Raw genomic sequence first — 27,760 nt, 5'->3', positions numbered from 1 at the left:
AGATTACATTATTTATAGCCTTTACAATGTTCTCAACTTGAAATATGTTACGGCCCTTAAAAGATTACTCACTTTGCAATTTAGGGACCACACACACACACACACACACACACACACACACACACACACACACACACACACACACACGCACACACACGCGCAAGCATGGTTTTCTGTGTCCGTAAAATACAGCAAAATTGGAAATTAATTAAAAAACAACTTGGAATCAAAAACATGTGAGGATATTTGCAATGTGCGTTGGATTCGGCAGGGAATATTGCAATAGCAGTGTGTATTAATAATACAACACACACACACACACACACACACACACACACACACATTAAGGATATACACCCCCACACTTTCTTTTCAAAAGCTATAGTGGAATTTGGGAGGGGGAACTAAATTAATTAAAAAATGAACCTTTTCATTCCCTTTGTAACTGTGCTTTCTGTTTCGGTCCATGTTGGGGTCAGCTCCAATTCAGAAAGCTTTTACTGACAGTATTTAGCGGAAGAAAAAAAAGAAAAGGAAAATTGTTGAGCAGGGTCCACTTGTCCTGTTGTGCAGGCCAAATTGGAACCAATCTGACCCCAATGTTTGTTTTGTTGGAAACACATTCTCCTTTGCTTCCCTTTGAGGGGCAAAAAAAATAAAAAAAAAATAAAAATGCAGCTGCATTCAGGGGCCGAACGTAATATTGGATATAATGCTTTCAGATACATAATGGAGAGTGTTGGTAGCTGGGAATGGCCTTGAAAGTAGGCCACAACATAGATTTAATGTATGCAGTCAATGTGTTTTCATTTGCGGGAAATCTAATTAATGTGTATTAAAAACATTTCCTGTATACCATGTATTTTCATCAAGTAAAAAAAAAAACACAAGACAGAGAGCGGCTGCTGAGTAACACCTTTATATGATTTACAGTGTGAATACAACAGGGCTTTGGTCAGATATTTCAAAAGGTTCCCCACACACATGGAAAGGGAATCCGGAACGTTAAGACAACTCGGGAGCATGTGCGTCCCAGTATGACGAACTATGGGAGCTGCTCGCTCTATTCACACGTCTTTAAAAAGGCATGACATGAACGAGACCGCAGTGACAAAAATAAAAGAGCTGTTGCTCATCTTTGTGATGACAACACAGGGCGACAGAAGTCATGACAGAATTACCTCCTCAACCTCGCTCAACATTACCAGTGGCTATCGTATTTCATTGATGTCAGTAGGACTGCGTAGCAATGCCCGATCTACGATACAAAGTATTTTAGTGTCACAACAGTCAGAATGTACGGAAGCCCTGAAAGGGCCACAAAAGGTTTTGCCAGGATAATATATATATATATTTTTTCAGTGCTTATTTCGTCAACACAACACCAAAATGCACCACTATCACATGTTCTGAATAAGACTAAAAGCATTAATGTTTCTTACAGCCGAGTTTTAATTTCCCCATGCACTCTCAACACAAGGTGCAGTCAGCGTGCGTTAGCAATTTATGGAAATTAGAACTCACCTGGAAGAAAACATGAACGCTTACGGGTCCTATTTTAGAACATGGGGTTGTGGTGGACTTCAGCTTTGTGTTGCCCAAATTAACACACAAAAAAACGAAATCACCCGTCAAAATGTAGTTTTAAGTATTACAAAATACCCCACATTTTGTACCTGTTCTTTAGTCCTAAACGCAGGACAGAAAAAAAATGTAGAGCACTTTTTTTTCTTTTTTCGCATGCCTCCCAAGGCTTCCATACTAATGTCTCTGTAGGAATGGAAATAAAATACAGACTTGTGCGTGGTACAATATCCAACAGGGGCAACAATGTGATGCATGCATTCATATAAAAACAGACTTCTACGACAAGTAGAAGGAAAGGCACATCTTTAAGCTTTCAGCTCTAACATGTGGTCCATGGTGTAAAGGGTTCCCTCCGGCCACATCGGGGCTCAGTCCACGTTCCTGTACCGGGTGAAGAGGTTGTAGAGGACGCGCAGGGTCGACTTTAGGTCGCAGTTCACTATATCTGGAACAAACAAACAGAGAGATGAGCTGTTGGGGGCCTACATGCAGTGGGAGTGTAAAGGGTGACTGCACACTGAAGCAGGTGTTTAGAGCTCCGAAGTAAACGATAAGACTGTACTGTGATGAAACACATCAATGCTGGTGGGAATACTCACATTTCTTACCAAACATATAAAATTGGTTTAAAAAAAAAAGGCTCAAAACTACCGTTTAGAATGATCCAAATCTCAGACTAATCTACATCATGACATGAAAGAATGCCACTGTCCTCTAATCAGATAAATACCGCGCTACGTGTCAGTGTATGGCGATGAAAAGGAAAGCTCGTTCTAAATTCTAATCTAACCCTCTTTGACCACATCAACACACACATCACAAACTGCCAATTTAGGCCACAGCTGTTACTTTAATGAGTCAGATAGATATATTTAAATCAGCATCAGTATCGGGGACAGCTGATATTAAAAGACTTGGATTGGGGAGACCCCTAGTTGAACAGAGCGTCCTACCCTCTGGCCGGGGCTTCGGCCTCTCCAGACCCCCGTCCTGCATCAGCTCAAAGGAGAAGGACACGTTGTGGACCTGCAGAGAGTAACAAGGCCGTTAGGAAGCATGTTCTCTGTTCGCTGCACGCACACGCTCACACACGCACGCACACAGGCAAAAGGTGGGTGAGTGCAAACCGTACATCTCCACACACACACACAGCTCCTCGCTGATAAGGGAACGGTGGACACTGGTTGCTAAATCCCACAATACACTGGAGGGGCGGGGTTTGATTCAATCGTACGACCACAGCTTCCTGTGCTGGCAAACACAGCGGCGCTCTGTCCTGTAAGAACTTAAGCCGTCAGCAGCTGCACAAACAACTGCTTTATCAATGGACGCGCGTCGATCGGCGTCACTCGGAAAAACTCCCAAGAAATCCACAGTGTCGTTGAACGACGAAGACAGGAGTAGCGCACGAGTAGCACGTGTACAGTGTGGAGGGAAGAGAAGGAACCCAATGGGCCGTTTCGCGTTCATTACATTATTATTAGAGGGAGAAACATGAGTGCTGAAGATATTGTTTTTTGTTGGGAACTGAATGATGCCACAAAAATAAAAAATGCAGGTCTGATGTTTATTCACAAAAGATGGAATCAGAATCTTTTACAGGTGTACTTATTTTGTATTTCCTTTCAACCTTTATATAGACACAGCTCTGCGGTGGAAACCCGCATCTGAGCCAATCGGACTTCAGAAAAAAAATATAAAAAGAAAAGGAAAGTGAAAGAGAGAAGGAAAACTAATCAGAGGGAAGAGATAGAAAGAGTTGAAAGATGTTTTCTATTCTCTGCCCATAATATCTGTATGGTTGAGTGTGTGTGAGTGTGAGTGTGTGCGCCTGCTGTGATGTACTAAAAGCTTTGCCCAACAAGGGCTCATTGTGTGAAAAGCGTGACCTTAGCTTCTAATACAGTCAAAAAGAAAAGGAGAGCGAATAAACCTTAAGTAGAGATCTACTGAGCACAAGCAGGAGTGCTTTCTTGGTGCCTGGTGCTACTTTACGCAGCCCACCCCAGGTGTATCATCGATAGGGAGCACACACACACACGGAGTAATAGAGCTGAGCCCCTAAGCCACTCCAGTGTTTCCCTGTGCAAAAGGAGATTACAGATGCTGTGGGGCTGGTGCCTGTTCTTCCGGGCCAGGAGTGTGTGTGTGTGTGTGTGTGTGTGTGTGTGTGGCACCGATACCCAATTCTGCTCCGCAGCTTGGCAGGGGCCCCTCTGGCCGAGCCCCAAACAAAAGGCTACTGTGGTGTCTCCGCAGATCGCCCGTTCAGAATGCCGCAGTACAGCGAAGGCCAACGGAGAGGAGAGATGGCGGCGCACTCGCTGAATGGGCTCCGGGAAAAAAAAAAAAAAAAAAAAAAAAAAAAAGCGGAGGGCATTTCACCGGGGCGGTTGAGAAGAGAGCGCTGGCTCCCCGAGTGCACGGGCTCCTCAGATATGAAGTATCGGATTCGGCTGTGTTTTCTCGAAACGAAAAAGGGTCGAGTCCCGTTCCTCGAGGGGTCTTGAAAACAGAATGTACACAAGGCTCGAATATTCGAATAGTTTCACTGTAAAATCAAGTGAGTTTAATTTACACCGCACAGCAAACAACAACACAGCGTCAGCGTGTCGCCAGCATGATGAAGGGATTACGTTTGTCATTCCTGACCAAAGCAAGCGTAAGCAGTCACATGAAAGAACGGTGAACGGCAAGTCGACAAACTGACACTGCGCATTTATGAAATATTTCGGTGGGAAAATGGTATTTGGAAAATAATGATCACATGGGCAGATTATGTTGAATAGTGAAGCGGGAAGTTGGTGTGGACTCTTTGGTGGAGCATTCCTGCAATTGTCACACTGATAAAGGAATGAAGAAGAATAAATAAATAAATAAATAATCACACTTTTACCTTTTGGTCAAAATTCTCTGGTGTGAGGAAAAAGTTGTAGAGCGGCACGAAGTATCCCTCCAGCAATCCCATCAGCAGCACCAGATAAACGCCGTCTGCAAACTGAGACAAGCGCGGGCGGGTTAGCGGCGGTAACTCGCTGTTTCAACGGGTTTGGAAACAAGTGAGCGTTCTCTCGGTTATTATGCACAAGCTGTGGATGTAGGAGCTGTGAAGTGTGTGTGTGTGAAGTACCTGTGTGTCCAATTCAGACACCTCTAGGTTGAGCTTGTTGAGGTGCTTGTTCACAAACGTGATCAATGTCTGAGAACGAACACAAAATAAAAGAAAGCTCTGTCACGACATTGCCACACACAGATATATATTTTAAAAAAAACACATCAAAGCATCTTGGTCCATGGCAGCCACATTTGAGGTCCTCCAAGAAATGGTGAAAAACAACATGAGTTTATAACCTAAAGATGTGAAAATGACAGCTTTGGAGAAGAATTTTACACCTATTTATTCATTTGTTTCTGACGTTTTAGCAACTAAACCATAGTATCTGGTTGCCATCACTATTTTTGAATGATTTGAGCAAGAACCTAATAGTTTGTCCCAAAAATAAACTTTCAATCCAAATCACAGTCTTCATCAGTGGGTGAAGTTTGCCAAGTTGTCCAGCCAACTCCTTGACAACTAAGAACATCCACTGACGAAGACCATTGGATGGGATGGAAAGTCCCAGAAAAGAAGACAGGAAGAGGACCTTGAGTTTTTGGTCAATATATTCCAAGGTCAAGAACAGTGTTGGGAGTAACGCATACCGGTACTCAAGTAGTAACAAGTAAGGAAAATAAGGAAAAATCACAGGAACCCAAAATAAGGGAACAAATCTAGATTATTTGCACCTTAAACAATGGCAACAATCTTTTTCAGGTCCGTATATTCAGGTCCAGGACCTGCCCTCATTATTCAGGACCAATGACATGAGCTCGATAATGGTGCAGAGTAAAACCTGGACCATGGACTGGAGCAAAATGGCCAGTTTGGGGGTTTAAATACCAGAAGACCTGTTTATTACTTCTGCACATTTACATGTAATTTGCCATATCTTTACCAGACCTCCATGATGGCTGCTGGAATTGAGATTGCCACTGTAAAAAAAAAAAAAGACCCCTGTACCTTTTTGACGACGTTCAGTTTATCTGGAGCGTGGTCGAACAGGGTGTCGAAAGCGTCGCGCTCTGTGAAGAGTAAATACATAACAATTTATTTTAAAGATTTGTGAATAAAATCCAAATAATATCTCCAATTTACACTCTTCTTCATGGAGGACGTACCGTGTCTGCCGGAGAAAGCCCTGCGAGAAAAAAAGAGGAAAGGAAACACATCAAATAAGTGGCTGCTTATTAACAATTTCACACTTGAATATTCATATAAAAAAAAAAAAAACACAAGCGCTTTCCAGTCGAATCACAGAGGAATGTTGCACATAAAAATTACAATACAATAACGGAGCCATGGTGTCATAATTTGATTAACAATAAACACAGGTACACCTCGGGTATTCAGACAACAACCCTGGGCATCGTCACCGGGACGTCTCACAATGACACACACTCCGCGGCCCGATGTAATAATCTCCGCAGTAGAACAATGGTGCAGTGAATGAAGACGTGCCTTAGTGTGTGTGTGTGTGTGTGTGTGTGTGTGTGTGTGTGTGTGTGTGTGTGTGTGTGTGTGTGTGTGTGTGTGTGCGTGCGTGTACGCAGGTGTTCTATGGGAATGGAGGGGCCCCTTTCTCGTCCATTATTACAATGTTCGCACTTTGGAGGATGTTGCTGTTGGAAAGGGTCAGGTGGTGTTTTGTTTTTTGTCTGCAGTGTGAGTGTCCCGGAGGAAGAGATATCGCAGTGTGCAGGCCAGAGAGAAATCTCACACACACACACACACACACACACACACACACACACACACACACACACACACACACACACACACACACGGCGCTCTCACACATGTTCATGGTGTAATCTGTGATGGCAAAGGCCGGTCTGGGCGACGATCCTGGTGGTGTGGTAATAACCGTATTTCAGTGTGTGTATGTGTGTGTGTGTGTGTGTGTGCGTGCGTCTGTGTGTTATTAACAGTGTATCCATCTACCGTGACAAAATGTGTTCGCTTGTGTGTGTGTGTGTGTGTTGGCCTGCCGTTATCTCCCTTGCTGCTGCCGTCAGGCTGCAGGAGAGCCTCACAGGGAGACAATAAGTGTGTGTGTGTGTGTGTGTGTGTGTGTTAAAACTGTCTAATTCTTCAGCTTCAGGGTGCCATCACATATCTTGTTGAAATACAATGGCTGTCGATTCCCCGTTGCACTAAGGGGAAAGAAGGTCTTCAAAGTCCAAACCAGTCGAGAATTCCATTTTTTTTTTGTAAAGGTTTGGCATCAAACACACGTGTGTAAATGCTTTTGTGCTCCTTATTCGGGGCAATCCGAATAAGGAGCCGTACTCCGCCGGTTGTTTTTCTTTTGTCATCTTCTTTTGCTAATTTAGTTTAGAGGCTGTGCGGTTGTATTTATTCCAGGCATGAAAACGGGTCAGGGGTGAAAAAGGTGAGAAGGATATTACCTCTCCAGGGGCGTCCGGGAGCATGCTCCCCCATAAGAAAAATTAAAATATTCCATATTTTAAAGCATCAATCTGATGCATTTTGAGATGATTTTTTTGCCAACCTGGGGAGAGCTGGAGAAACTTAACTTCAGCCATGAGTCAAACATTATTATTATTATTATGGCCTCCTTACTAAGTATTATGCAAGCCATTTCATGCCAGCCTGTCACTGGGTCTAACATTTACAGTCAGACCTACAAACTCATGAGGGGTGAAAAGGGTGACACCAGCGGGGCGGGGGGGGGGTCAAGTCAGTACCGAACAGCGTCACTCGTCGAGAAGCTGACAAACTATGATCATTATGGGTTTTAATTCTTCTTTTGTCAATACCCAAGTGTGTGTGTGTGTATATATATATATATATATATATATATATATATATATATATATATATATATATACACACACGTTCAAAAGTTTGGAATTTCTCACATGGAATAGCCTTCATTTCTAAGAACAAGAACAGACTGGCGAGTTTCACATGAAAGTTCTCTTTTTCTGGCCATTTTGAGAGTATAATGGAACCCACACATGAGATGCTATGCATAGGAAGGCCAGTTGTAAAGCTTATCTCACCAGCATAACTGTTTTAAGTTGTGCTAACATAATTGCACAAGGGTTTTCTAATCCTCCATTAGTCTTCTATGCAATGAGCAAACACAATGTACCATTAGAACACTGGAGTGATAGTTGCTGGAAATGGGCCTCTATACACCTATGTAGATATTTCATTAAACATCAGACGTTTCCACCTAGAATAGTCATTTACCACATTAACAATGTATAGTGTATTACTGATTAATTTAATGTTATCTTCATTGAAAAAAACAGTGCTTTTCTTTGAAAATTAAGGAAATTTCTAAGTGACCCCAAACTTTTGAACGGTAGTGTGTGGGTGTATATACATTTTGTAGACTTAATACTTACAATACTGCTGTACTATATTGAATATTGTTTTGCTACTACTACATTTCACTTCATAATATTACACTTATATGCCATAATATGTATAATGTACCAGCCTTTTTATTTGACCATATTATGTCAAACAGTTATACCACTTTACTTTGAGGAGACATCACTGTTAGTCTAGAACACTGAATAATGTTTCCACCAGTAAACCTGAACATGCACATCTCTCTCTGTGTGACAGCGATTATAACCACATAAGTCTATAGATTATAATTAACTGGAGGATACACTTTCTCCTACACGTAGATCTTAAACCCTTAAATATAAACAGTAGCCCGGCCACCCTACGGAGGAAACTCATTTCGTTTTTTTTATTAAAACAAAAGTTGGATAACATCTCCATTGTCCTCTCCTTAAATGTAGTCAGGTGTCGGTAGGTAGAACTGCAGAATCTGACGTCACACACTGCCACGGACTCTCCGCTGCCAGTAATCTCACTCGCTGTCTCTCCAACAACGTTAGCTAATGTGTTAGCTAGCTGACTAGCTTGCCATTAAAAAAAACTGGTGGGAGGGAAATGAAGCCGCTGTAGACATCTTAACGCTGATTGGCCAAGACTCGACACGTCAAAGATCTTCTATTGCTAAGATGATCACAACCTCCGTTTTTTCCGTGTCCCACTCCAATCTCAGAAACGTGGGACAGTTGAACCCCCCCCCTCCCAAAAACAAAAACTCTTTGGATCTATACAATTCACGTAGGTCACCTATTTTGGTTTCAAAACGGCGAATTTCGCCGAAAGGTGAGGGATTTTCATGTCTGTTATTCTCTTTGATACGAAAAATAGTCAATCAGAAGTATAAAGTTCAGTCTTTTCACACGTTTTCAGCAATTATTTTCTGACACGTATAATGAGTTTTGAAAAACAATCTCAGATTTCACTCAATCTGGACTTTAAAGTGGCGAAAGACAAGTGTTTTAGTTTAGTTTTTTGCTTTAATTTGTGTGGGCTCAAAAATAATGAAGCCATCCACGTTTCGATTGGTTCCCAATAAGCCCGACTTTCACCGCCACCGCCTCCATGTACGGCACAAAGGACGCGTTACCAAACGTCTTCTCAGTAGCTATCGGGAGCAGAAATGCTGGAAACTAGAGTAATCTGTATTGTGTTGTTACAATGTGCTGATATCAAAGTTTGTACACACTCCGTGTTGCCGGTGATTTCCTCTTGAATTTGTCGGGACTGAAGGATGCCCTCTCTTTTCTGAAAGAGAGAGACACAAAAGGGAGGACCGGATGGATGTGGGGCCAAACATGAAATCACAGCAGCGGAGAGCGGGGTTATGAAACCAACGCTCTCTATAAATAACTTGTTATGCGAGTAGACTCATGCTAGAAAAGCCTTTAAAAACCCCACCTGGACGACCACCACTTGAATAGAGACGTGGTCAGGCAACCTGATCGGTGCTCTGAAGTGCTGCGACAGCGCCACCAGCAGGTGCAGGATGGCAACGATGCTCTTGGCGTGAACCGCTAAAAAAGGGGAAAGAAAAATAAATTACAGAAGAAAAAAAAAGTCACGGAAATGACACAAGCAGATGATAACAATTTTACTTAGATGTGCTGCGTTCTTACATTTAAAGCCAGCGAGCATCCGCTCACCAGTTTATTTATTTACGACCTTTATAAACCTGCCTGCATGTACAAGTGTGTCATGCGCAGTATTTGCATTCAGCATCTCCACCAGGTGTGTCTGCGATCAGATTTAATTGATTGGGTGTTCAGCTGAACAATAAACCGGACTGCACAGACGACATAAATACAAAAAAGGACAGAGCAGACTATTTGCTGAGGGGACTCCGGTCCTGTGGTGGGCTCAGCCGTCTTTTATGGAGCGGTCTTCCCGAGCGACAGCATATCCAACCCCATGCAGGGCGCCCTAACCGCTCTGTGCAGCTCCTTCAGTGACCGTGTGATCTGTTCAATCCACTGGGAAATATTAACAACCATTCAGTCGGACTATATCATATTTTAGTTATTTTTTCTTATACCTTTACTGAGTGATCACGTATTTATTCAACTTTTTTTTCTACCTACGTCTCTTATTTGTTCGTTTGCACTGTCCACCTTGCTGCTGTAATCCTGCAAATTTCCCCGCTGTGACTAATAAAGGATTATTTTGATCTAATCTTGCACTCACACGTGAGTGTAGAGTCAGTAGGTGGTCAACAGCAGCATGAATCGGACAATAAAAGATGTTTTGAGTGAAATGTGTGTCAGTGAGGCCACGAGGGGTCCTCGGGCGTGCGGCCATAAACGAGCTCCAGGAATAACGCGCAGTTTGGTGCGGCAGAACGCCAGATCGGCCGCGGACAGACGCCGAGACGCACAAACTCTCACGGCCAATCTCATCATCCCCTGGTGGAGACGATAATAGATAATAAATCAGAATCAGGAGGGGGAAAAAGGACTCCATGGTGCATTCAGGTGTACCTCGTAGACTCGGACAAACTCAAGCCGTTGGAGTAAAGTACCCTCCTGCCATCTAGTGGATCTCTTTGTTGTTGTTCAACAGTTTGTTCCCCATCGACTAGCCGTCAGTGATGAAAACATAAATATTTTCAAATCAAAAATCGAATTGAAACCTTGAAATGGAAAGTCAGATGGAATCGTGAGAGCCCTAACTAATAGGGAGACATGGTACCAATGTTTATAAAATTTAAAAAAGTACAATCTTTATCTGTTTTCACTGGAGAAGGCTGCGTAAACATTTTCTATTAGTTTCCATCCCTCCAGGAATTTCTCATTAAAAGTGTTTTTAATGACAAGGTCATGCTGCTTCAACTGTAAACACTATCAAGATGCCAAAAGCTGCCCTGGAGTGATTGGAAATTCAAAGAAATATCACAAATATACATTAAAGTACGGGATGAGACGGAACGACTCGCATTCTGGCGAGTGCCTGCAGCCTGAAGTCAACAGCATAGTTCAGTCAAACACACTGAGTGTCTTTAGCTGACCGAACAAATAGGATTTACCTTTGGAGACACAATCGGGATCAATTAAGTTCCCAAAAGCGAGCCTTTGATTGTGTGCCGTGGCAACGGCCGAGTCACACGGAACGAGCTAAAAGCCTCCGTAAAAACCTATTACGTCCTCGCTGCACAAGAGGATCTAAACAAGATGCATCAGGAAATAGTGTCTTTTGAAAGAAGGGACAAACAAAAGTGGATTGATTTCTTTTTTCTTTTTTTTAAAAGACAAAAAAAAAAGTGGATAGCTTCTCAAAGAAAAGGAGTTCAAAATCAATCGCATGTTATTTGCCTGTGCTCTTTAGCATTTCTGTTTTTGTTTGTTTTGTCCCCCCCCCGCCTCAGGATCATATGCACACTACGGCTAATGACGCAAGTAAAAAGAAAAAAGCCTGATGCTAATTATGGCTAAAAGATAAAAGAGCGCCGTCAAAGGAGAGGTGGAGAGCCCTTATTGACGGCACCCGCTGTTGTTCTCAACCTCAAAGCTCAATAAGAAGGATAATATCCAATGGCTAAAACATTCAGACATACATTTTTTTATCCTGTGAGTGGAGGTTGAAAAAACTGAGAGCTGAATTCTTTGAAGGGTGGACGTCACTTCGCTTTGAATGTTATTATAGTAGGTACCGCCACATTACAGGGTAATACATTATATTTTACCATTATTTTAGGCAATTTGCAGTCAGAAAAAAAATCCTCTCGTCAGCGCTCCTTTATAATGGTGACACCGTTGCTAAATTGCCACCATAATTAGGCATTTCACTTGTCGACCCCAAAATGCCCCATTTCTTTTTGTATTGGGTTACATTTCTTTCACGCATGTTTCACTGGATCAGCGGTTCCCAAACTTTTTAGGCCACGCACCCCCTTCTACATCCCGACTGGGTTCACGCACCCCCAATCCCCAACACCTTAAAAAAAAACGCAACAGAGCCTATTTATAGCCGCATAAAATCGGACCAATGTGAGAACTGTTTGCTCGCGCGTGGCGTTTGTTACAAGATTTAGTCCGCTGTATTAATTTCAGTTACACAAGGCGTCACTTTTAAAGAGCAATAAGGATGGCGAGGACACACGCACAGGCTCAGAGGCAGATTGCATTTCACATTTATTTACTTAAACACAGTAAGCCACGTAAAGAACAAAGAGTGGCTCAGAAACAGATATAAATAAAAAAAAGGAGGCTCCAGGGGTGCGCGCACCACACTTTGGGAATAGACCCAACACATGAATGAGACTGCAATTGTTTTTGGCTGTTTTGTAACTCTTCCAAGTTTGATCTAAAAAATGCAAGGGGCTTCTGACTTGCACTGGCATGCTTGGTGTTCAGGTGGGGGCGCAAATAAAAGCCTTCAGACAGCTGTTAGCCAGAACCTCACTGCACAACACGCACTGTGGCTTCGGGCAATCTACATTGCCAATCCATGTGAAGCCCAGACCCAGATAATTGTCATCATATTTCCTCTTTTTTTTTCCAGTCTGATGCTCACTCTCGTTTCCTCTTTTTTCACCTTGACTCCGCGATGGGCCTCTGTACTCCCGCTCCGTCTCCTCTTTCTCCGACTCCCGGTCGATTTCTTCTCCCAGTCTCTCCCCAACACACCTCTCCGTTTCTCATGCCTCCGGTTCCTCCCTCTCTCTCTGTCCCTCTCCTCTTTTATTACCGATAGCTTCAGATGTCCCACCTGACAGCTTCCCCGATTTCAGCCAGTTTAATATATTTTCATGGATGTTGCTGAATGAATGAAATGACGTTAGGTGCACAAGCTAGGCTAGCTAGTGTGTACGTAAAAGTCTGGCGGCCGGACCGGAAGTGCATCTATTGATGAAATTGTACGTTTTTAAATTGTAATTAAATGTAAATCTTACAAAGGGAATTTTTATAATTAAAAAAATCCTACTTAATTTTTTTTAAATTATGTTTAATATTAATTATTAATTATTATTATTACACCATTAGACCACCATTAAATTTTTCCTCTCGCGCACCCCCTAAAAGGCACCACACTTTGGGAATCCCTGCACTGGATGTTAAAGTGCAGCGGGGAGAGGGGGTCTGGACTTTGAGGACTTCTGTCTGTTACCATCGTTACTTCCTCAATAGCCACGCCGCTGACAACTTCGCCTCCGTCTCTGTGACCCAGACCAATGACGAAATAAATCAAAATTCCAATTTGCAAAAGTTGGAACATGTTTTCAATAAAAGATTCAAATTGATTCGCTGAGGCAGAGGACAAACAACCAGGATGCTGCTGACCCAGAGCAGCGTCTGGCAGTCTCTCGGCCAAAATGTTGTGCATGGTCTAAGACGCTGTGAGCTATTTTGTTGTGTGAACATATGTCGAGGGCTTTTATTGTGAGAGGTACGAAAGGAAAGAGGATCTGCTCTGCACCGCCTTTGTCAAGGTCGAAAGGAGTAATGAAGTTTGACGTGTGTGTATATGTATATATATATATATATATATATATATATATATATATATATATATATATATATATATATATATATATATATATATATATATATATATATATACACACATACATACATACATACACACACACATATACATACACACACATACATACACACTAATGGATGGGTTTTGGAGCAGTGTAGGGTTTCATTGACTTTGATGCGATGAACCTCACTGTACTCTGACGACTGTATGTTAAGTTGACTGTCAGGGAGAAACACATCATCAAAAACCGAGCGTAGAACATAGCAAACAGTGGAATATTAGAAACTCACAGTCGACGTTCCAGCGGATGTTCCTGGTGGAGAGTTTGAGCGAGTCGTTGATGCGCTCCAGAACCGTCTGCAGCTTCTGTTTCTGGGCGATCTCCGACTGGGTCACCTCCGCCACGTTCAGCTTCTCGCCCTCCAGCTTCTCTGGAGACACGGACACAAATATCCGTGAGCAAGCGCGAGACACAACAACAGGCCGACAATGCAGAGCTCGGCTCGCCGTCTCGCCGGGGCTCCAACTCCTCACCGAAGAGCTTCTGCAGGACCTGTCCGTCATACAGGTCCTCGGCCAGATCCTTCACAATGATCCTCTCGCCCACCAGGACGTCGTTTATCCAGTCGATCAACACCTACGTGGGCGGAGAAAAGACCGGTGGTTACAACTTGCTGTTTATTAACCCTGACAGAAGTCCCCCTGAAGCATATGCCTGTTGGACTCCAGTGATTGCTCACCAATCCTCATGTTTTTAAGAAGAGATGTTGTAACGTGTGACAACCTGTGCCGTACCTTTACACTCTCAACCTTCCTATTCGCCCTTTCTTTCTTTAGACTTCCTTGTGTCCCTCATTGCAAGTCATGAGGATACACAACACTATACGACGTTTAATTCCACGCTTATTCGAGATGAACGGCCGACTGAATCATTTTAAAAGCTCACCCTCATGAGCTCCTGCAGCTTGCGGTCGTTCTTGGAGTTGGGGTCCACCATGGTGCGCACTTCGTTCTCCTCTGACGGACAAGTAGAAGCAAGGGGGGAAATGTTAAGAGCTGAGGGTGAACAATTGGTTCTGTAGTGAGGAGGAAGAGCAACAGAACCCCAAACCCACTCAAGTTGATATACAAATGGTTATTTTGTGGGTCAAGTATTCCTTTAATTACTATGCTTTCCTGAAAAAGCTTTTTTTTACCCCACGTAAAAAGTACTCAAGTAATTTGCAACACAGTAAGCAACCCAAATATAATTACTTTCTGGTTTAAAAACATAATTATAGCCTCAGTGCCTCCACTTTTGTCTACAGAAGACATTTATGACTATAAATAAATGTTACAAAATCCAAAAACAAACCCACATGGCCTTTCAAAGAGACCTATCTGACAGTGTGGCCCTTTACCTAGCATGGTGTCCTCGGGGTCCAGCTCGTAGTGGGACGGGCTGAGAGGAAGGTTGATGGCATTGATCCCCTCCTCCTGAAGCTCAGACACTGTGAGGAAGAGGCACATACGCATCATCATCATCATCATCACTTTCATTCAGACCAGTCAAACACTTGTGAGGACGATCGCTTTTCAGTTGTGTTGCCTTTTCCTGTGATTTTCCAACCTCTAGTCCTACGTTTCAATACATAACCTAATCTTCAAGAATAATACGGGGCATGAATCTAGACTTCTGTTATTGTCACGAAAATATCAAAACCTGTGAGAGAGCTGTCGGCCCTAAACAGCTGGGTACCACAGCGTTTCCAAAAACATTACTCAAGCAGGAAAGAATGGTGCAGTTTGTCGGGGACTACTTTTCAGCTGCGGATAATTACCCATTCAGTGCTCTAGTGAGCCGTCACAGTGTTTGCAGTATCGACTCAAAATAAAATAATACAGTGCCTGGTGAATTAGGGTTGCAACTCACAACTATGTATCATCATCAACTAATTCCTCAATTACTTCAATGGAGTACACCGTAAAAGCCCATCACCCCACAGTCCGAAGTCTCGTCTTCGAATTGCTAGTTTAAAATCAAAAACGCCCTTTGACGTCAGACTAACACGGAGCGTGGCTGCTTCCTGCTTCTCAGCAGGCTTTCATAGAAAACCCAGCATGCCATTCTTCACAGTGTGTCAGATACCTGAGGAGGCTTGAGCACTCTGTGTGTGTGTGTGTGTGTGTGTGTGTGTGTGTGTGTGTGTGTGTGTGTGTGTGTGTGTGTGTGTGTGTGTGTGTGTGTGTGTGTGTGTTGTAGGGCATAGAGTGAACATCCTGTGCATTTCTCTGTGTTCACTGGAACAACATCCTCTCAATCAACACCACCCACAAGTGCTCGCATGTGCACAGGGGTGGATGAGAATATTCCTATAGAGCAACACGCACCGCCGCGCTCTCTTGTGGCGTCGAGGAGATGTCGAAAAAAAGAGCTAACTAAAAAAAACTTCTTTGTACGCATGACTATTGTAATTATTAAAACCTGAACCTATTACCTAAATATTTTAAATTGCTTTCAAAATAAATACATATAATACTCATATAAGGTCTACATTTATTCATTACGGCATTATTTTGAAATGCATTCAGGAAACTAAGAAATCCAGTGCAGATGTAGTGCAGGTTCAGGGAGCAGCAGTGTATTTAAATAAGACATCAAAAGAAAATGTAATTTCTGGGAAAAGTTTGTTATATATATTTTGGATATAGAATATACTGTTACTGTATATTGGCATTTTAGCAGAACGTTTTTTATTCATTTATTTATTTATTTATTTATTAGGTGCAGAATACTGTTTTGTATTTAAAATAAGGTTGTATTACTGTTAATACATGTTTAGATCAGTTCCAAGTTACACAAATGTAAATCTATTTTAAGAAAGTTTGCCTTTTCAGCGTAATATCAACTACGTTTTTTTTATATGGCGGCCCCCCCCACCCCTACCAATGCTGAGACCAAACCTACGCCTTGCTGTCCACGGCTGACAATTTACACCATTACCACACCAATTAGCCCGATCTGTTATTACTGTAATTATCACTTGTGCTATTTAAGGATGAGCAAGTATGTGGAAACCACTGTAGGATATCAGTGTGGTGGTGAAATTACCATGGCGTTACCTCTTTGAACACGCTGTCAGAAGCAGAGGGAATGGGAACCACAGCAGAGGGAATGGGAACAACTCACTGTATCAGCCCCCACTCCTCCTCTGGGCCGGTGCCGTGAACAAAAAAGTGTACTCAGTTTAAATTATGTCAACAAGATTTTAATTTTACTTGTATTTTATTTATTTTTTTAAAGTCGTGCTGTGTGTGTGAATGTGTGCTTCTGACGTCCCGTCCTACCTGGAGGGAGGGTGCTCCACAGACCCATGTTTGTCTGTCCACCCTCCGCTGGTTTCGAGCATCCTCTCCTGGCTCACAAAGTCTCTAATGCAAACACCTGATCCCCAATATTCATTTCTCTATTTACAGCGGAGGAACAGAATCACACGTCACCTATCTCCCCGTCGCACGGGGCCTCAGCCCTCGCCTGATGCTCTCAAACCTCCTGACCTTCTCCTCCTCTCACATCCCCATCCTACATGTCTCTATTCTCTTCCTTGTTTATTTCTTCTTCTTTTTTTTTTGGCCTCTCTCTCTCTGCACGGCTTGTGGGGCAACCGCCATAAACGACACATGGACCTCGATCTAATCAACAATCTCCACGAGAGCGACCAGCTCCCCATCAAATCACAGAACACACTGCAGACATGCTACACACACACACAGGGCGTGTGTGCGTGTGTGTGTGTGTGTGTGCGTGCGCGCGTCTCGAGCATGTGCCAGCATGAATATAATGTGATTGCACGCACGTCCCGTAGACAAAGGCCACCTGAATCGGGGGCTCAGCTGTGCAACAGTATCCTAAATGACACGACGAAATCATCCGATTGAAAGAGACCTTTCGCCTTGGATGATAAAAAAACCCTGGCCTTTGGCAATGAATGCCATGCTCTCATGAAGTCTGCTGTATTTTCCAGCTCACGACAATAAACTGAACCGGGCTTTTAAAAAGAAGAGGAGGCTTTCTGTATATTCTTATTCATAGTAGCTCAGCAGAGCGAGGTTTTATAAGCAACATAAACGGGAAGTGGACGCTGCCGTTCTGCATCCGACCGGTGACCTCTGACCCCTGCTCTGGGAATCATCCTCACGCTCTTCCATCAGGGGAGGAAACAAAGTGTGGCCCAATCCAAGATCTCCACACTCCCCGACTATGATGCGTCCCCCCCCACAACAGTCTTTGACCTTGCCCGAGGGAATTACCCACAATTCACAGCGATGCAACATTAAACACAGTAAACAAAAGAGGACGGACGGCACAAGGGTGCTCAGCCGGGATATATTACATTTACACGGACACAATAAGGATTAAAGACGGTCCATAAAAACACAATGCAAGCAGACACTATATCACAGCTTGTTTATTCAGAAAACTATTCATTTTAAATGTTGGTTATTAAAGCCTTTTTGACAAAAGAGGAAATAGTAAATATATAGTTTTGACAATGACCTCTCACCTCGAGGCAAAAGCCGAAAATATAAAAAATACCGACAATTGTACATACCTTGACGTCATTATGGTAACGTCATGCGTCACAGCAAAGTGCTGTCCCATCGGTACCTACACCATTTCAAGCCCTCACACACATTCATAGGTGACGTCAGTAAGTCCCTGAGGGGTCAGGGGCCACGTTGGGATATGTATCCGTGTGCTGGAGGAGCCTCCAGTCGGTGACGGGCCCGTGTTTACTCGAGCCTCATTCCTCACTTATTACCGTGGTGGCGGACTCAATACCGTACATGGATACAGACAGCCCGCGGCCATGAAAACACACACACACACGCACGCACACACACACACAGAGACACAGTAACCAACAGGTCCTCAATGTAAACATCATTAATGGTGTTTACGTTGAGGTGAATATATGTTCAAAGCTAGAAAAACAAAACAGCGGTAAACATGGTCGCCGTCTGAACGTCATCTTTAGAGCATTCCTCCGCTGCGAGGCTGCCGGTTATGATGTGAAATGTTGACTTCAATAAACTTATTCTTCGCTTCTGAAAACAATATAGCGACGAGGCGGAGGACTGTTGTGTCCGTGTCTGGGCTCGTTGTTTCGCTAGGTAGCCGGTTGTTGTTGTTTACCTTCTTTCGCCTTTTTCCTCCTTGCCAAAGTCCCACCGAGTTTCCCGAGGAAAGAGTCGTCTTTCTTTCTGGAGGACGGGGATTTGGGCGTCGGAGACTTGGGAGAGGACGGAGACTTCTGCGGCGAGGAAGCCATCGTCGCGACGGTAGTTTAATCCGCTCGACTGAAAAGAGGGACTGTCAAAGTTGTCGTGCAAAGGAAAAGATGGTTGGAAAGTCGAGTAAACCAAAAAAAGAGAAAAGAAATCACTGTCCACTCCCTAAAGCGGAAACGGAATTCCAAACATTTTCTCCCGAAAGTTGGCTGAAGTGAGAGGCCCCTCCTCCGTGGAGGAGAGGCTTCACAGCGGGACCGGACCGCTCACGCTGGACGCGCCGTTCGGAAATGAAGCGCTCCCGTCTCCTCTGCGGGACGTCGTTGTACTCCTTCGGGGTTAACTTCTCACTAAAATTAACTAACGGCAATGTTGCCGTCACAGCAAAGATGCCTCACTTATGTTACTACTGCTATAATTATTTTTAATAAAACGTTGCTCTTCTTACTTGTTAAAAAACTCAATTAATAATTAGAAATAGCCCCATGAATTGTCCACCCTGCTTCTCGAAATAGAAACGTGTGTTGAGCCATTACAGCTCGACTCAAAGATTTTAATTGATTTTTATTAAAGCTTTTTTTCTCTCCATTTAAAACGACTTAAAGCAGCATAACACCGAAATGTATTAAAAACATACCGTTTTTAAATCATGAAAACATAACTTATTCTGAATTTAGCATTCACTCACAACATAAACAGAGTTAACATTTAAGGCCCAGGGACCAAATGAGATGGGAGGTTCCTTATCCTGGGGTTAAAACCTTCACATAAACACATTTATTCTTGACTCACAGCCCAAACACTAGGGTTAAAACACTCAGTTTAACTGACTGTAGATAGTTTCACAATAATGAAGAGAATCAACACTTTTTATGAAGGCACATGTCACATCTCTGGCCACGCCCCAAAGTGGTTTGCCTTCTGGTTACCTTGTCTCGAAGTCAATAGGTTTTTGGTTAAATACCTCAAAATAAGGTAACATCAGCAATTTTAAGTTATTTTCTATGATATCAAATACATCAATTGATACCCCTTTTGTGAATTTTAAAGTGATTATGTGGAGGGAAACAGTGCGATGCTAACTTCCGGGTTAAAGACCTCACTGGTTTGGATTTTTGATTATTGAAGAAAATATGCCACCAAACGTTTATGATACTTACACATTCTGTTCTGCAAGACAATCTCCACAAATGAACCCCACTTTTGGTCGCCAGACGCTAATGCCTATGGAACTATGACACGGTCACGTGACTATGCGTCAGCACCACTCAGCTGAAGACGGACGAGTGTGCGCCGCGGTGCCGTTTTGTAGTCTCCTCTCGCCACTTGTTAGCAACCAACTTTTTTTAAGACACGTAAAAGCTTCAAAATTCTCAAGAGGGGTATTTAATGACACAATATTGTGGAACAAAACGTTTAAATCTCTTCCGCTTGTGTTCAACACACACCTCATTTCAGCCTTCTTACCAAAAGCACATTAAAAAACAATCAAACATTGACTTAATTACGAAGGAAACCGCGAGAGAAAAAAAATGCAGACTCATTTCCAGGTTTGGGGACTCATTCCTTCAGCCCTCTATGAAAGTGTGACATCACCAGATGTGTCACATCAGTGAACGTTTCAACATGTGCAATTGCAGTTTTCTGCACTGTGATTCAGTTTGGAATGATGTGGCAACTTGTGTCACAATGGAGGGAAAAAGCAAAAAGGTGAAGTTTGCAGCCAGCTGGCATTGGTGTATCCTACCAACTGGCCACGAATATGTGGCAGTTAGGATTCTCCTGTGTTCAATGATGTCTGGGTGGAAGTATAATTGCATTTTATTTGAAAGTGTTTCGCCACAAAGTGGAAAATGTAACATTAAAAACACACACACGCACACACACACACAAACATATAGCTACAAAGTGACAAACAGTGCATGACAAATAATTCTGGATTTTATGACACGTTTCAAACAAACTACGCTGTGCAAAAAACCTCAGGGAAAGTGTTGAGTCATTCCAAGTGCTATCCGGTGAGGCTGTACAGACATTATGAGAATCCCTTCTGAGCACAGAGGTCAAATAGACGCTCCTCTTCCATTCTGCCTCAGTCTCTGAGCTCAGCATACCGTGGTACTTTCTACCCTTTTACCGCTCAGCGTTCAACCGTCGCTCTCCGGCTTCTCCCGCCCCCAGCCGCCATCCTCCGGGGCCCAGTGGAACTCGTAGCCCCTGGACAGCACCAGGCTCTCCAGGTCCCGGTCCTCGGCCCTCTCCTTCAGCCGCTGCTCCTCTAGTACGGACACGAGCACATCGCGTCTCTCCACCGTCCTCATGATCTCCGTCAGGATCACCTGCTCCTCCTGCAGCTCGGAGGCGCTCTTCTTTGTGTCTAGGGTGAGGCGGAAGAGAGGGAGTTCTTTAAAAGTTCCATTTTATATCAGACCCTGTAGGTGTTTGTGTCGGTTCTGACCCCTCACCTTCTATTGCCATCCTGTGTCGTAGATCTCGCTGCAATCGGCTCTGCGTGTCCTCCAGTTCAAGCTCCTGGGCACTGTAAGAGAAGGGAGACATATTATTTATTTATTTATTTATTTATATTTATATATATATATATATATGACTCCTAGTGGTGAGAAATATAACTGCAGAAATATTTATACTAAAGCAAGGAGTCTATCCGTCTGTCCTTCGCATATCTCGAGAATGCAGTCGCTTACAAGATCATGAGCTCAGACTCGTAGCGCGCCAATCTGTTCTTCTCCAGCACGAGTCTAAACCAAGACTGGTAGAGCTGGGCATCGTCACTGTCGTCCGCCTCAAATGATTCTGGGAGGGGAAAGAGGGAGGAAGAAGAGAGAGGAGGGGGTGTGAATGTGGCAGGGTTGGAAGGGAAGGACAGCGGCTTGAATTTGACATCAATTACATAAAGCCATTATAAGAGAAAAACTAAATAATACTACAATCGAACACACGTGTCTGCTTTGCGTCAAACTGCCCAGACCTCACCACCCACTAGCACACAAACAAAGCCCAGATGGAGCAACAATGAAGTCCCACTGTCTATTGAGAGTACGGCCATTAACGGTTAGTGGGGCTTACAAGGCAATGTTTCTTTGGGGTTCTGAAAAGTATGTGTACAAGAAGAACTTATTCAGTACCCGTTTCTCCTCTTATGATCTTCTCAATGGTCACTCCTCTCTCCTCCAGATCTCTCTGTTTCTCTGCGACTTCCTCCAGTTGTCTCTGGATGGTCTGGGCAACGCACGCACACGCACACACACACGCACACACGCACACACACACACACACACACACACGATCAAAGGAAGTGTTCACTTGTCCAGGTTTTCAGATGTCTTTTCTGCGAGGTCTCTGCCTCCACCACTTGAGTTTGAGGTGCTCCTCTAGATAATCCAGAGGACATACTGTCGACAGTTGTTGGAGCTGCAGAAACTAGTCATCATGATTTCATGATTCAGGGTGACCGGAGCTGGAAAGAGAGGTTGATGTTTTCTTTCTAAAAAGGACCTTTTCTATCATTCGTTCTTTTCAGATTCATAAGAGAATCCAAGAATCTGGGAAAAAAATAACGTTTTATTATTTTGTTACTCATTTATGAATTCAACACACGAAAAAGAAAAATCAGCTTGTTTGTATGTTCGATTTTATGTATAAGTAAAAAATAGGAACTGTAAAAACAGACTTAATTTAATTGTTTTGATTTTTAATGCGTCAGATTTGTGTGACCAAGATCACTGATTTGTGTCTCTCACTTGATACATTTAGCAAATAATGCCATGGATCAAACATCAACATTAGTGGTGTGTGTGTGTGTGTGTGTGTGTGCGTGTGTGTGTGTGTGTGTGTGTGTGTGTGTGTGTGTAATAAAACAAGGCTCAATTTGCTGCCCACAGTCTAACTCACTGTATCCATGGCAGAATACTTTTCGTTCATCGTAAAAGTTGATCTGCATAAGTCAAGCCTTTTAACGTGAACCGTTTCCTAAATAGCTGACTTTGTTGAAAAACACTCGTAATGATGTTCAAGCGTTCCAGATTTATTACATTAAAGAAGTCTGTTACTTCCTAAACAAATATATACCTGGACAAAACGGCAAACTATCTGCACAGCTAGATAATAGATAATTTAACATTTTGGCAAATATCATTGAAGGGCTCTACCGCCGACCCCTTTGCCCCATTTTCCTTCTCCTGGAGTTGTTCTGGCATCTACAAGTGTTTCTTTACCGCCATCTGGTGGACCATCTCCTTGCCTCACCTATTCTGGCACTTCAGTGGCATGTAGGGAAAGGCGCGTTCCTGAATGTTCCTGAATGTAGTGCAGTGTGTGTGTGTGTGTGTGTGTGTGTGTGTGTGTGTGTGTGTGTGTGTGTGTGTGTGTGTGTGTGTGTGTGTGTGTGTGTGTGTGTGTGTGTATATAAAAAAATAAATAAATAAAAAAAAGAGTTGTTCAGATGGAGCCGTACCTGAGCTCTGTGGAGCCTTTTCAGCTGTTCTCTTTTCACCTGCTGGGCCACCGTCTTCTCCTGCTTCCTCCTACGTCTCTCTGGACACAGCTGAGACAGGAAGCACACGGAACACTTCAGAAACATATACCCATGCAAACGCAGTGCGATTTCCTCCGGCGCATTACTAACCTTCTGATTGGGGGTCGGGTTTTCGTTTTCATCGTCACTAGTGGTGGGCTCGTCAAGATGCTGTTTTCTGGAGGCTGGAGTGAACACAAATAGGGAGAATAATCAAGTTAAATTTTTTCAGCCCCATTTTCCCATGTCTTTTTGTGTCTTAGTGACTAAATTGAAAATTGGTCCAGTATTGAGGTAGAACGTTGCAGAAGGCAGCAGCTTCTCGGGCTGCGATGTAATTGCTCAGGGCAACTCGTCACCGTCAATATGCATCCACTAAAACAGACACCTATAATAACAATCTGAAAAAAATCTGACACATAGACTATATAAGAAGTGGCCGTAGTCATCGTGAAGTCACCCGTTGGTATGTGCTGTAACTCTGTTACGTTATTCCTTCTGGCCACATGACATCTATTGCTTCTGTCCATCTGGGGAGAGGGATCCTCCTCTGTTGCTCTCCCTTAGGTTTCTTCCCCTTTTTTCCCTGTGAAAGGGTTTTTACTATCTTTATTGGGGGAGTTTTTCCTGATCCGATGTGAGGTCCCGGGACAGGGATGTCATGTGTACAGATTGTAAAGCCCTCCGAGGCAAACTTGTATTTGTGATGTTGGGCTATATAAAATAAACTGAATTGGTTTATGGACTACTGTTTTGAAGCCTTGAATTGGCCGTCGCCATGTTGGATTCGGCCGTTGACATGTTGATTTTTTTGCAACCGATGAACGGAAGTGACCATTTTTGGATTGTGAAGGAGTGACATAGATAAGGCATATATGTCTCTGGTAGCGGCAGCGACCTGTCAATCACTGTAGCCCCACCTTGAAGCAAGCTGCTTTATGATCTGTTTGACCTTAAATCGACCATAATTAGCTAAATTAACATGAAGAGATTGAGACCATAAACTCATGTTTACAATGTTTACTGAGGGAATAAATCAAGACAGAAGTAGAGTCATTTCTCCCGCGACCACCGTCGCCATAACAACTTTATCATGCGTGTACATGTCAATGTTATGCTTGTTGCACTGCCCCCTTGTTGCCAAAGAAAGAAATCATGCAGGTTTTAAAGATCATGTGCATCGACGGTTGGGAAATCGCTAACGCTAACACTAACACTAACCTTTGTTTCGGAGGTTGCTAAGTATTGTCCTGATCTCCTTTTGCGCCTCCTGGTCCTGCCCCTCCGACCCCTCCGACCCCTCCGTCTTCCTCAGCCTCAGGGACGAGAACAGGTTGACCCTCCGGCTGGGCAGCGAGGCCATGTCGTCGGAGAACGCCCCTCCGGAGTCTCTGCGGCCCTTCAGAGACACCTGCTGCAACAGAGAGGGCAGGTCGCCCCCCCACGGATTGGCCCTGACAGACGCCCAGCGGGCTTCGCACTTGCCGGCCCTCTTCTCACCTCTTGAGGGGTCTGGAACCGCGGCACTGAAGCTCAACGCTCCTTCTGACATGGGCCTCCGTCTGCGGGGGCCGTCACGCTCACCCCCCCTGCTAATCACAAAATCATAATGTACATTTAGTCTGAGATGCATTGAGAGATGCTAATGAAAGTTATTGCGGACATTATTTGTTTCAGATATTTGGTGTTGGATTTAATCTTTTTTTTTTTTACAACATACGTAACCCAAAACACCACAAAGAGACCCAAGAACTTGAGGAATACAATCGTAAAAAAAATCTTTGCTGTGATTTGTTTGACATTTATGCCAGCACTTCTGTTCCATGTAGTGCTCCGACACTCCCTTATTGGCAATCGACCCAAAAGCCATACGTTCTCTGAATGCTCTCCGTCTCTGAGGATTCGTGAGGATGTGATCATCTAGAGGTCACAACAGGTCATTTGCAACAGGGAAGTCAATGGCTACTATGGGGACTAACGTCATCACACATGAATACAATTGGGCTAATTGGATCCACAAGAGTCTCAGCTTTCCAATTTAAACACAATAATGCAATTCCAAGACTGTTTAGGGACCCCTGTAAGCAGAAATATTCCAATTTAATAGTTTTTTTAGAATAGGCAAATATAAGATTAAGATAAATATCTAGGAATATCTGGAAAGAAGAGACTCATGTGAACCCACAGAACCCCTTTTCTTTGACATATCTTGGGGTGAGAGGTCAAGGGACCCCTGGGAATGTGGCCTTTCCAAATAGCACGACGTTGTTAGTGCCAATGGACGACTGAGGCAAGTGTTTCCCAAACTTAGTTTCTCTGGGAGCCCATGTAAAAAAAAAAAAAGTCAAAACATTACGATCCATAAATACATGAGAAAAGCAAATTTGTGTGGAAATGATAAAAAAAGATATATGTTAAATCATAACTTTGTTTGATGCATGTTATCAAAAACATTGAGTACTTGGGGCATGATTTAAGTAATCCTGCCCCCTCCTTTGGGAAAGACTGCTTACGGCTACCTAGTTTAGATACCAGTATCTTCACTCTCGCTTTAAAACCCTGACGGGGTCGCGCGGGGGTTTGGGAGCCCAACGCGCTGCTCTGAAAATAAACTGAGCAAAGTGCCGTGTACTAACTAACATTGGGACTGCAGTGTTGGACCGGCTGGATGGGTTGGTCACACTAAATCTCCTCCTGAAGGCGTCCGCTATGAGCTGGAGGGCTGAGGGGGCCGAGGCAGAGGTTTGGCTCAGGGACGGTTCCCCGCTCTGGCCCGAGTCCGTCTGAAGCTTATCTGCTGCTGCCTCTGCTTGTACCTGATAAAAAGCATCAGAGAACAGAGGGGGGGGGGGGGGAGGGTGTTTGGAATTAGCTCTTATTATCTGTGCGCACATCACCGTCTGTACTGGAGGAAATAAATTCATGTGCAGGCTTATTCTTCTCTCGAACAACCAATACTGCCTCCTTAATAAAGGACTCCATGACGCCACCTGAATGGGTTGTTGATGTGCGTTGTTGGTGTTAATGGGAGCTTCCTCCGCTGTGACCGGTGTGTCCCAGCTCAGGAGCTTCTCTTTCTCAGAGGGCAATAGGATCAAGCGCTTCTTTGGGGTGGACGAGTGGCGGGCCGCCTGCGTCGCCTTCGCCGGGGGCTCTTCGCTCGTCTCACTTCGCTCCGAGGGATTCTGGGTACCTGCGCATGTCGCTGAACTGCCGTCAGAGTTCTGAGAGAACGGGGAATCTCGTCAGTGCACAAAAAGATAATTTAAATTCACACAGGATTATACAAAAAAGATTTGTGATACATTAAACCAATTTTTTTTTATATATATATATATATATATATATATATATATATATATATATTTAGTACATACAGTTTGATTTTCTGCTGAAGGGACGTCCTCAAAGTCGGAGTCCGCCTCGGGGACGGTCTCCGGTCCCTCTTTGCCCTGAGGCCAGCTTCTCTGGAAGTGCTTGACGAAGATCAGAGGGAACGCTGCGCAAGGGGAAGGAAAAGATCACGCCTTCAACAAACGTGTCGGCCAAATAATAAATACTACTTTTCTGTCATTCGGCCAGGTGCCAATAATACAAATGAACGACGGCTGGATCCCATTTAGCCGCGTCAGATTCATGGTCCGTGGGATTGCGCATTGGTTTTTCCTATGCTGACAAGTCACATGTCTGCTATTATACAGTCACACATGTAGCATTGCATTCTTAATGGAGCACAAGGATCCTGTAAAGTCAATGTGAAACAGAGAAGACGCATTAAAGGCATGGTTGATGATCTTGAGAAACCAGCTGTGAGGATGTCATCACAAGAACATTACCAACCCTGCCTTTAAAACTTCTGACATGTACACAGACAACAGGTGTTGCGGTGCAACCACTGTGACGTATCGACTTTAAATCACAGCGCTGATGCAACTGGACAAGAACAAGCCATCTGATGGAGCTGCAGCATTTAGGGCGGTGGGGAAGAGGCTGTATAGAGCAATGATAAACAAGTCTGATGGCTGCTGTAAGGACAACACTGCCCTCTAGCGTTGTACACGCCGCATTACAACAGTGTTCATATACTCTGGCCTCGTGAATAAATCCTAATGAGAAATCCCACGGGTTTTCGCACAAACACCAGAATTACAGAAAGACACAGTGAAAAACCAGAAGAGTTGAATCAAAGACGGGAGAAGCAAAGCACAGACGGATGGAAAAATAACAATCGGATGTACTCACTCGCTCTGATCTTCCGTCTCCATCGGTTATTCTGTTTAGTATTAGAGTGATCTACAGAGACGGGGAGGGGTCATAAGAGGTCAACACAAAAGAAAGCAATGATAAAAGCACAAAGTCCCAGCCCGGGGTTCCCCATGGTCCTCGCTGGAAGACATGGGTGAGGGCTA

General features: G+C 43.7%; 2 protein-coding genes across 2 annotated transcripts in view; both read right to left on the bottom strand.

The window, feature by feature from the left end:
• Window positions 1–900: 900 nt before the first annotated feature.
• parvaa (parvin, alpha a) lies at window positions 901–19,001 on the bottom strand. Its single transcript, XM_079223240.1, has 13 exons — window positions 18,723–19,001; window positions 14,947–15,036; window positions 14,493–14,563; window positions 14,081–14,183; window positions 13,837–13,977; window positions 9,467–9,582; window positions 9,255–9,313; window positions 5,806–5,825; window positions 5,648–5,709; window positions 4,718–4,786; window positions 4,484–4,585; window positions 2,541–2,613; window positions 901–2,032 (listed from the first exon to the last, which is right to left on the bottom strand). Exons 1-13 carry the CDS (start codon window positions 18,856–18,858, stop codon window positions 1,956–1,958), a joined length of 1,119 nt encoding a protein of 372 aa, XP_079079366.1. The 5' UTR covers window positions 18,859–19,001; the 3' UTR covers window positions 901–1,955.
• Window positions 19,002–20,744: 1,743 nt separating this feature from the next.
• The window catches only part of mical2b (microtubule associated monooxygenase, calponin and LIM domain containing 2b), a gene marked incomplete at its 5' end in the record, with an annotated part of 36,021 nt that continues 29,005 nt past the window's right edge, over window positions 20,745–27,760 (bottom strand). Inside the window, 11 exons of the mRNA XM_079224075.1 lie at window positions 20,745–21,194; window positions 21,283–21,356; window positions 21,523–21,631; window positions 21,964–22,057; window positions 23,292–23,381; window positions 23,463–23,536; window positions 24,573–24,940; window positions 25,992–26,167; window positions 26,342–26,575; window positions 26,729–26,850; window positions 27,594–27,644. Coding sequence (XP_079080201.1) covers window positions 20,965–21,194; window positions 21,283–21,356; window positions 21,523–21,631; window positions 21,964–22,057; window positions 23,292–23,381; window positions 23,463–23,536; window positions 24,573–24,940; window positions 25,992–26,167; window positions 26,342–26,575; window positions 26,729–26,850; window positions 27,594–27,644 — 1,622 coding nt within the window. The 3' untranslated portion in view covers window positions 20,745–20,964. The remainder of the gene's footprint in view (window positions 21,195–21,282; window positions 21,357–21,522; window positions 21,632–21,963; window positions 22,058–23,291; window positions 23,382–23,462; window positions 23,537–24,572; window positions 24,941–25,991; window positions 26,168–26,341; window positions 26,576–26,728; window positions 26,851–27,593; window positions 27,645–27,760) is intronic.

The sequence above is a fragment of the Taurulus bubalis genome, assembly GCF_910589615.1.
Source record: "Taurulus bubalis genome assembly, chromosome: 9".
In the NCBI taxonomy this organism is placed as follows: Eukaryota; Metazoa; Chordata; class Actinopteri; order Perciformes; family Cottidae; genus Taurulus; species Taurulus bubalis.
Note: the sequence above shows the minus strand (reverse complement) of the source record. Positions and strands in the feature narration are given on the sequence as shown.